General features: G+C 33.7%; 1 protein-coding gene and 1 long non-coding RNA gene across 2 annotated transcripts; one reads left to right on the forward strand and one right to left on the reverse strand.

The window, feature by feature from the left end:
* The first annotated feature begins 812 nt into the window (after window positions 1–812).
* LOC149245224 (protein REDUCED WALL ACETYLATION 1-like) lies at window positions 813–5,526 on the forward strand. Its single transcript, XM_089437717.1, has 6 exons — window positions 813–1,450; window positions 3,254–3,345; window positions 4,514–4,651; window positions 4,780–4,836; window positions 4,939–4,953; window positions 5,244–5,526. Exons 1-6 carry the CDS (start codon window positions 1,418–1,420, stop codon window positions 5,524–5,526), a joined length of 618 nt encoding a protein of 205 aa, XP_089293843.1. The 5' UTR covers window positions 813–1,417.
* Window positions 5,527–9,754: 4,228 nt separating this feature from the next.
* On the reverse strand, window positions 9,755–10,475 carry LOC149245225 (uncharacterized). The gene is made up of 2 exons (XR_016265531.1): window positions 10,340–10,475; window positions 9,755–10,238 (listed from the first exon to the last, which is right to left on the reverse strand). It is a non-coding gene; the product is annotated as an uncharacterized LOC149245225 (long non-coding RNA).
* Window positions 10,476–10,815: the final 340 nt, after the last annotated feature.

Here is a 10,815-nt window from a genome sequence, read left to right on the forward strand (position 1 = left end):
AAAGTGGGCCGAATCCGGGTAAAAAAAATTCAGAGAATCTTGTAGATGCAGTGTTGAAATCATGTTTTTGATGGTGGAAATGGATTCAACACCATCAAAAACGTCTCGGATACCTAAGATTTTGAAGTTTAACAACTATAACTTGGATTTACAAAAATCCTAACCGGATTTTCTCTAAATATGACCAGAATTTCCATAACTTTCCGGGCAACTCCTCCCTCTTCCTCGTTAGACTAGGCGAAAAATGAATAAAGATAAAACAACCAAACTCTTTTCTAAATAAAAAATGAGTAACATAGAAGAATCAAAATCCTTTTTTAACTCTCATTCTAGTGTGCACATTAGTCAACAAATTCATTCAAATTAGTTCCTCCATTACTCTTGTCCATTACCCTTGTTAGGCCTATAGGCCTTCCTATGCATCAACAATCGTCAACACTTTTACCCTGCTCCGTTCGATCAGATGAGATTTGAAATGACTGCTTTTTCCAAATATCAGTAGAGTTACCTTCTTTTCACTTACTACGTTTTCCCATTCTTTTATTCTTTTATGTCACTCTTGAAGATATTTTTACTGCTTTTTCTCATTCTTTTACAGCCTTCTGAAACACAGAAATGTCGATTTGAAACTCTGTAAGAAGCTTTTTGAAATTTGACTTCCATTCTCTGATTTGCCTCGAGAGGCTGGGCTTGCAGAGGAGACACATTTCTTTCTCCGAGCTGATGTCTACACGCATACTACTATTCAAATGTGACCGACAGTCTCGCACATCTCTATTATTAATAATACCTCTTAACAACCATGACCTTCCTGCATTGCATTTTATTATCAGGGAATAACATACAGTCACCTAACGATGGAATTGTTTAACAATATCAGCAAATCGTGAGGTTTACTTGTCCTTAATCACGATCCATGGCTGCCTCAACAACCCCAAAAAAAATACCAACTAGATTTAAACATCCAACAAATTTACCAGCAATTAAGATTATAAAACGACACGGAGTTCTAAGATGTGGAGTGGTGTGGGGAGGAAAACGCAGTATGAAATGAAATCCTCCTCGATGAGATAATCAAAGATACTATTCTTCGATTCGACATCTATCCTAAACCCTGGGGAAGGATCTCCGGTTTCTAGTGCCGCGGACCCCAGTCCCAAGAAATAAATAGAAAGGTAGACAGTCTTATTCCTCCGCTGGACGCATTGATCCTTATATCTCAGATCTGGCAGTGGCTACTGATCTGTAGCTTCCATTGGTAACGCGGATCTTGCTTCAGATCGGCAGCCATTCGCAGCATTTCCGTGGTCTCCTCGGTGGTTCGATCTCATCCCCGGTGCCCTGAAATTTCAAGGCTCCGATGCTTTGTTTTGAGCGGTGAATTTGAAGTTGGAGTTATTCAGCTATTCTTAACAAGATGATAAGTCCAGGCCCAATTACGGCCGGCCAGGTACACACATTTCCCCCTGAGTATGTAGATATGGTTTTTATTTTGAGTTATTTAGAAGGGTACTTGTGTTTTTAGAAAAGGGATAAACCAACAAATTTTAACCTTGATTCTGGTTCAGATCTGGTTTGTGAAGATTCCTGGAATGTTCGTTGCAGAACCTATTGGTCATCCATTTAAATGCAAACAAGAACACAGTCCGATCAATTGTAAATGCACTAGTAATTAATAGGAAACCAGAGACCTACTATTGAGAAGCATACCCCTGTAGTAATTTGCCAGAGATCTGTCTTATTTGAGTGGAGACCTCCCAAGTCGCAGTGACAATGTGGATACATGGAGTTATATTTGAGCCGCGGATAATATCAACATAAAATCTTCCAATGTCACTGGCATTTTCTTGTATAAATATATTGCATCCATCTAATTTAATGTAGATATGAAAGTCGTCTCACTTTTGATGGAACAGATTCTTGACATCCTCCTTTGCGTTAGCACTGAGAATTTCTTGTACTTGCACCTTCTTTTATATCTTCTTCTGGCTAGATATGTAGTTCTTAGCTAAAAACTAGACTCTCAGTTCTTTGTCTTTTCTACTTTCAGTATTGATTTAGGAGTTGCATTCACACACACATATCTTGTATCTACACTGTATGTATTCTTTAAGTTCCATTACCCTACTTTTGTGGTGAGGACATTAATTCTTCTCCATTACGAGAAATGAAACGGGGGCCTCGTTACCATGGAAAACACTTTACGAATGGCAATGAGACTAGAAATGCCGTTTTTTTACGACTGTTCTCGTTTTTACTATTAGAATCTGTTTCTCCAGAAATGACGAGAAAGATGGATTACTTTTGTGCATTTATTGCTCCATTTGGATGAGTTTTCCAGTGCATTGATCACTGCTTGGGTGAATTTTCGATGAAAGTGAGCCAGTTGAGGTTCCGACTTTGCAATGCATAAGTTGGTTGCTTTTTTCCTGTGGTGGTAGGATTGTTGGAAATTTGATCCTGCATTGCAACCTTGAGTTTCCATTGAAGTGCCCAGGGTTCGTTCAGTCGGCAACATTGTCCAGAAAGCAGCACTGGGAAATTTGCGTTATATTTGCTTTTTAATTACCAAAGGAAAACTCTAATGAGATTGCTCTGATGCAATTCCTCTGTAGTCAAATTTAGTTTTTCAGTCCATTTCTGTAGGCTTAACGAGGCTTAACTAGAGCCAGCAGAATATTGGTTGAAACGTAAAATCAATTAAGAAAGTTCATTTAGTTTCTGCTCACTAGCATCATTGTTTCAGGCTTATGTTATTGCTAGTGTCTCATAGGGTGCTGTTTTATAGGCTTATCTTTTGACTTCCCAGTGAAGCCGTGGAATGAATCAACTTCTTTCTAATTAAAACCGTTTAGCTTAGAAGGAAAAAACAGCCATTAATATTTGACATTTGCATACCTTAGCAGAAATTTGTCATGTATGTTGTGCCGTTTGCTTTTTTCTCTGCTTGAAGTTTGAGCAGTATTTGGGAAAGCCATTTTTAGAAATGGTTTCTATTAATCTGTAGACTGTACCATATAGTTTCAGAATGCCTGTGAAGGTAACTAGTATCACGGGAACATATTGACCAGTAGAGAATATGTTTGTTTGAACTTTGTAATATTTATGTGATGTATAGATGGGTAGTTCAATGTTGGCTTGCATTATGGTTTTCTTTCTCTGTCAATTGGCATTATGATTTGTAGAAAATCCTGGTTCCTATTTGTAAGCTGCTGCCTTGTATTACTTGACTCACTCTAATGTAATATTACAGGTGTCATTTTTCCTTGGGATAACCCCTGTATTTATAGCATGGATATATTCCGAGATCTTGGAGCACAAGAAACGTCATTATCTTTCTAAAGTGTAAGTAATTGTGCTTTTCCTAGTTGTTCTTATCAGTATTGGTGCTAAAAGAGTTAATGATTCTTGCCATTGCACTTTATTGGTTGTAATTTAGCTCTGCACCTTACCATTATAACTTGGTCATTTTCAAAACCTTGATGCAACTATTTTCTTTTCCTTGTTTAGTGTCCTACAAATCATATGGTGACTAAACGAGTTCATTCTTTCTGACATTATGGGTGCTGTTATTTTAGTGCTTCTTACTAGTTATCATTCTCGTTCCTTTAGCTAATTTAGTTGGACATATGCAATTAACCTTGGTGCTGTGTTTTTGGGGTACTGGGAAATAGCAAAATGAGATGTTGTCTGTTGCTGAGTTTAGTCAGGCTATGCTATTAATATGTATCTTGATGCTTTTGAGGTAATAATGGTTTGTACCTACCAAGCACCGAGTTTTGCTGTACAAATAGTAAATTATCTATCTCAATTCCATATATAAAACTACTTTCCCTGTGAAGGAAAAACTGGAAAACTTACACCGTTGTTTCTGAAAGCAATTATGTTGGATTAATTTTATGTATTTTGTATATTTTTAACTTCCTATCTCATATACAGTCAAGCCTTTTCACATCAACTTTTAGTTTCTCTTATAATCGTGTTTGCTAATATTAGTTGGGTAATGTCCCTGGAGAAATCTATCCATAGATTTAGTGATTATCAACAAGATATGTGCTGCCAAAAGGATATAGCACAATAAAATGCAAAAGTTGTGGCTGACTAAGCACACAGTGCACACTGGTAGTGTGGTATTTTTCCAGTAAGAAAAAAGATGAAGCAACGTTAGAAAGTTTTAACACTGACCTGAGTGGTACATTGACCTGAATTTCTGATTTCTGCAAATCAGAACACACTTTTGGTTTATTCACTGTCAGCGATTTTGATTCTAAAGAACTATGTGCATATTGCCTGCTCATTGGGTGGGGACAGCTCATCTTTAGGTGTCTTTCCACTACAGTTAATTTTGATTGCATTTCTAATGTTCTATCCTTTATTCAAAGAACTGAGCGATGAACGCTTTAAATTGGTTGTATAGGCTTTACATTTCCTGTTTAACATTGGTTATATCATTTAATGTACTTTACTTGGTGTTGGAGTTCTAGCTTATTGCTGTTGTCTGAATTTAATGCAGTCGTTCAGAGGCAATTATTGGAAATTTGGGTGATGAAGCAACAAAGGAAGGGGAGAGAGATGAATTGCTTGAAGGTGGTCTTCAACCTGTAGCCAGTCCAAAAGCTATGAATTTTTCTGTTAAGTCTCAACTTATCAGGTTAGAACACTATCTCTGTGTTGGCCTGTGTTGCTTTACTCTTGATGCTTCATTGCATGACAGTTTTTTTTATAGGCATGTTATGGAATATTGATTCCCTTTGGCTTGTCACTGTGCTGTGATACCAGGTTCTTTACAATGGATGAAATGTTTTTAATTGAAAACCAATCTACTTTGAGAGTAATGTAAGTAGTCTGTCTTATTATTCTAAAAATAAGCAAGTTTTATAAAATAGTTTGCGTAGAATTTATCTCAGTAATTCCCTCTCTGGTGTCCTTTGTTTGCAGGTCTGAATCTCCCAGGTTACTAACAACACCTTTGCTTCATCAATGGTATATATGCATAACAATCTTATACATATAAATGTATGTAAATAGGTGTGGAGCACATGGGAGGAGACATGTTTGAAACCGTGCCCTCTGCAGACGCCATATTCATGAAGGTAAGTCTTAAACTTGCTGAGCTGTCATGTAATTCAATTAGAATGAGTTGAGAGCACGTTTTGACTATACAATTTGTTTATGCGATGTCATCAATGGATCATGCATGACTGGGGCGACAAGGACTGTATCAAGATACTGAAGAGCTGCAGGAAGGCGATCCCGGAGACGGGGAAACTCATTATTGTTGATGTAGTGGCGCTGGACTCTAATCACAGAGGCGATGATAATAATAATGGTGGCCAGAAAGAGAAGCCGGTTCTGGATCCTAATTTAGTTCAGGTATTTGATCTGGTAATGGTGGCGCATTGCTCTGGTGGGAAGGAAAGAATAGAGAAAGAATGGAAGAAGATTTTATTAGAAGGTGGATTCGGTCGTTATAAAATAATCACCATTCCTGATTTCCAGTCTGTGATTCAAGCGTTTCCTTCTTGATTATCTTCTCTTTATGGGCTCATTTTTAGTATTCACAGTGTTAAAATGCAATCAAATTATTGTATTTACAAAATAAAGGAAGATTTATCAAGGCCTTATGGAGACATGAAGCATCCGTAGCTAGTGATTTTCTTTAGTTTTACCTCGCACTCCTGAGAAGACAATGCATTAATGGGTCACAGGACGCTCCTCATCTCCTTCAGAGACATGGAGGATCCATAGACAGTGTTGTCCTTTCGTCTTACCTCTCTCTGAGTAGATAATGTATTAATGGGTCAGGGGGTTTTGTTTTTTGTGGTTCTGTTATGGCTCATGAATGGATGTGTTTATGGATTGAAATTTAAGGAAAATATGGGTTTACTGTAGCATATGAATGGGATGCATCCAAGCATTGGAATTTCAGAAGTTGGGTTTATTGTGCATATGAAATGGCATGTGTTCATGCTTTTGAAATTTTACTTAGAGAAAAGAAAAGATGGATTTGGTATTGCATATGAATGAGATGTATTCTTCGTATATGCTTGGCCATCTATAGAGGTTTCTTGATTTTGGGTAATTAACTTAACCTCTTGATTTTGGGTAATTAACTTACTCTAAAATGAAATAAGACATTCAATGTGTTCCTTGTAATATAGATATAAACAAAACATCTAAAAGTAATTGCACAATGATCGAGTCCAAGAAAATAAGGTTTTCCACAAACCAATTAACTCTTCTAGAAAAATTCAACAATTCCAATTTAATAATCCTATCGGCCTCTTTTTGGACCTTTTGGGACAATTGCTAGTTCTATTATGTGGAGAGAAATCAAACTATTCCGTGCATGGAGGACATGTAGATCTCAAAATAGCTACACTTGGCTCTAAATTATAAATAATAAAGTTGTTGTAAATAAATTAATAACAATCCATAAATTATTGTTTCTTTTTGGAAACTAATAAAAAAAATGCAATTATGCCAAAAAAAAATAATAGTTTCATAACAATTTCAAATTACTACCATTATGGCCATGTATATTTATGAACCACTAACATTAGTGTCACAAAAATATTTGAAAGTAGTTAGCTACCAAGCTATCTGACTGTAGTTAAAGTCTGTTCGATACAAACACATGTGTGGAAGTACACATATATGACGATGAGTTTCACCACTCTATAGTGGGCTCAAAATGAAATATTTAATTTATAGTCGTGTTGGGAAAGTAACCCAAATATTTATACTCGAGTATAATGATTTCTCTAGTCATGGAATTCCTTCTTGCATTATGTGGAGAGAAATGAAGCTAGTTTGATGCATGGAATACAACTATAGACCCCTAAGTAGAAACACTTAGATATGATTTAAAACTAATAAATTTGTCATAAATAAATTAACGACAACTCATAAATGATTATATAACTTTTTTGCAACTAATAAAATAATGCAATTATGTCAAAAAAAAGAAGAAGTAATAGTTTCAAGTTACTACCATTTTGGAATTGAATAATATTTTCCAGTGATCTGAGGAGCCAAAGTAAATGCCATGCAATCTCTAATTCTTATGTATCATGCAGACATTCAAACAATCATGGAAATACATTTGATGTCGTATTATTATTATTTTTCCCCACAAGATTTTCGATTGTTTTTACAGAGCTTGGAGTAGCACAAAGTTTCAGAGATTTATTATTCACCATAACAACAATTTCATGTAAGCAATTTTATGCATTTCAAATTTAATACTTTTCTTCACTTGTCTGAATTTTATCATATTTGGGACATAAGTCAGTGAATTGTTTCTTCATATTTCACGCATCTAGATTATTATGGCAAAAAAAACCATAGAAAACATAAAAATAACATGTAGTTACCAGTGTAACGACTCTATATTTGTTTGTGTTACTGATGACTTCATAGAATTCAAAGATTATGTATCCTATATATTGAATGACTTTGTTGTTAGGCATTGTTCATATGTCCATACTAGAATGATGATTGGTGTGGATATGGCCACTACAAGAGTGAAGAGTGGAGCCACTATTAAGCACAAATTTCAAAATGTGCCTAGGTTATAAATATTTTATTGTTTACTATTAATGAATATAAACATTCTCTATGATGTTTAACTAAAAAATAATATAGATATTCTATTCTAATTGTTGATTTTTTATAATCTATTAGATCAATGTGTCTTTGCACTTTTGAGGGAAATTAGTAGTTGTATTCATTTGGTTAGAATATCGTCTTTGTGTGTAAGTGGTAGAAGATCATGCTCTTCTTTGACACACTGTGTTTTCTTTGATGAATTGGGGTTAATTTCTTTATTGTTGTTTCATTATGCCATCTTTTACAAGAATATTCTTTTTTGTTTTTTTACTATAATTAAATCTTCCTCCTTTTATTATTAGCCTATGTCGACTTTGTTCGATAACAAATATCTTCAAAATGAAATTGCCAAACATCTCATGCTTTTTTGACATAACTGGTATGATCGACTTGCTAATAAACTTGATCACCAACTTGACTTCTCTATTCAATTTACCTAAAACTATTTAGTACTTGAACTCCTAGATGTAGGATCCACCATCTACTTGGAATTATGTAATGTGAATTGTCACTATTGTCATTACTTATTCCAATAGTTGGCATGATGTAATTGATATTATCAACAACCTTGAAATCATCATGTATCATGACTTCCATATTGTTGAGTATTTATTAACACCCAATGTTCACACAAATTCTCCTACCATAGAAAATATTTTCTACAAACATATAACTTTTTGAAGATAATGTTGTGTTTATATACGTATTCGTGTTGTTTGTAATAGGGATTTAGATATACTTTAAGCCATCATCAAGAATTTGTAGTGAAAATTTTCCATCATATAGGTTTCAAAGAAAAACTTCGACTTGTCAATTAACTCCTTTCATTACCTTTTGATTACATATTTTCATTACCTTGATAGGTTTTTGGACGGACAAAAAATTATAATGTTACAATCTGAAGAGTGCTAGCATATTACAAAATTAAAAATATTGATAAATTATTTATCCATATTCTCAACCTTGCTATTAACACTAATAGCTCCCATTTTAAATAGTTTCATGTAATTTTGTAAATATTTCTCAATAATGTGTAAAAATGATGTTTGCATATCAATTTTAGTGGTAACTTATGCTAATTTTTTTAATTATATGTTAGAATAATTTAGCCTCAATAAAATAAATTTGTTCACTATAATATGAACAATATGAATATTAATTATCATTTCTCTATCGACCATTTAGAAATAATTACCCTAAAGCTAATTAGTATATATCTATTTAAATGATCAATGTATTGATTAAAACAAATTATCATCAATAAAATCAATTTATATGCCAAAATAAATAACATCACAATTTTCTATCAATCTTCTCATTACAAATAATTACCCTAAACTATTTAAAAATATTATAAATACATATCCATTTTAACTATCCCTATTAAATAAACATAGAAATGTTACATATTTAAATGTTTAAAATTTTAAATTAAAATGAATCTAAATTTACTTATTTAAATAATCAATAATTTTGTGAAAAAACTCGATTTACTTTTAACTTATAACAATAAAAACATATCTTCAATTTCATTTAAATAACAAAATTTTCTCAAATCTACATGCATACTCTACCCCTTTAGTTTTGAGCCCATGACCTTTTAGAGGGAAACACATGCTCTTAACCATTAAGCTCACTCTAATTACAAACAAATATATTTTCTCCATATTATATCATTAAAATTTTAAATATATAAATTTCACACTTTCCTCATATAATTTTTTTTTTGAAATAAAATATTTAATACTTAAAAATATTAATATAAATAATATATTAAAAACCACATTTTCCTTATCCCAAAACATATAAATATACAAATTTAGAGCAATAATATATATATATATATAGAGAGAGATAATTGAGCTTTTGCTACTTTTTTATCTTCAAGTTTTATAAATGTTAAAATAATTTCAATTTAATTATATTATAAATTTTAGAATATTCTCTAACCATAATATACATTTTTAAATAAATACGAGAAAAATCAATTTATTTAACTATAACCTTAAATTTTAAAACCAAAAATTACCACTCATACTACATTATAATTTTAAATTTAACTCTAAATTTTAAAACCAAAGATTACAAACCATACTATCTTTATTTTATACAGCTTGAGTGGGCCTAATGGTTAAGAGCATGTGTTTCCTCCTAAGAGGTCACAGGTTCAAAACCAGAGGGGGGTAGAGTATGTATGCCTCCCTAGACTTAGTAGGGGTCCCTTGTCCCACAAACAAGGGGGTCTCATACACAAATCTGGTGTTATTATTATTAGGGTAGAGTATGTATGAGAGTATGTATGCCTCCCTAGACTTAGTAGGGGTCCCTTGTCCCACAAACAAGGGGTCTCATACACCAATCTGGTGCTATTATTATTATTATAAATTTCCAGATTTCGCAATATGACAAATATCAAAGATTACAACCCATGCGACCTTACACATTTTCGTGCATACAGTTCATCATGGCATTATATGGAATACGTTTTGGGTTGTTTTCGTACACACATATCCCTGATTGGGACATGACCCTTTCCCCTTCTCCTCCTGCTCACTGTTTCCTCGCGAGCTCTTTCTGTCACCTTCGGCTTTCTCGTACTTATCTCTTTCACCAGATCGATCTGATCTCTGCACATAAACATAAGAATATTTTATAGATTTGCAACTATGAATCATTATATGAATTTGAGAGGAATAAATGTACGGAAGAGCAGAGTATGATTACAGACCTCTCGGGCACCCAAGCATCCCGTCCACCATGAATACCATAACCTCATTCTCATGTGTGTTAATATCGATCTGCAATGCACTGGTTGTAAGCAGTGTTATCTGTATAAGTAATCAGATGCAAAGGCCTAAACATGTTAGAGGCTGATCACTGGATCAGCGTGTTCCAATAAACCATTCTAGAAGGCGTTTCTGTTTCAAATTTTGACGGGCGGTTGGCTACGTTGTTCCGTGTATGCATGTCTACAATAAAAATCTACTGAAAGTTACACAAGCTAATAATACAAGGAAGGTATATCTAAAATTATAGAAAACGTAATGGTGGATGATTGGAAGCGTTTATAGAAATTAACATATATACATTCATTTGATTGGGCTGGTACTAAGTTTGTGGGTGCTAGGTGGCTTGTAGATGTGATATATGGATATATACATTCATTTGATTGGGCTGGTACTAAGTTTGTGGGTGCTAGGTGGC

Source organism: Pinus tabuliformis, chromosome 7 (genome assembly GCF_031772625.1).
Source record: "Pinus tabuliformis cultivar Carrire ecotype Pingquan chromosome 7, CPIR1, whole genome shotgun sequence".
NCBI lineage: Eukaryota > Viridiplantae > Streptophyta > Pinopsida > Pinales > Pinaceae > Pinus > Pinus tabuliformis.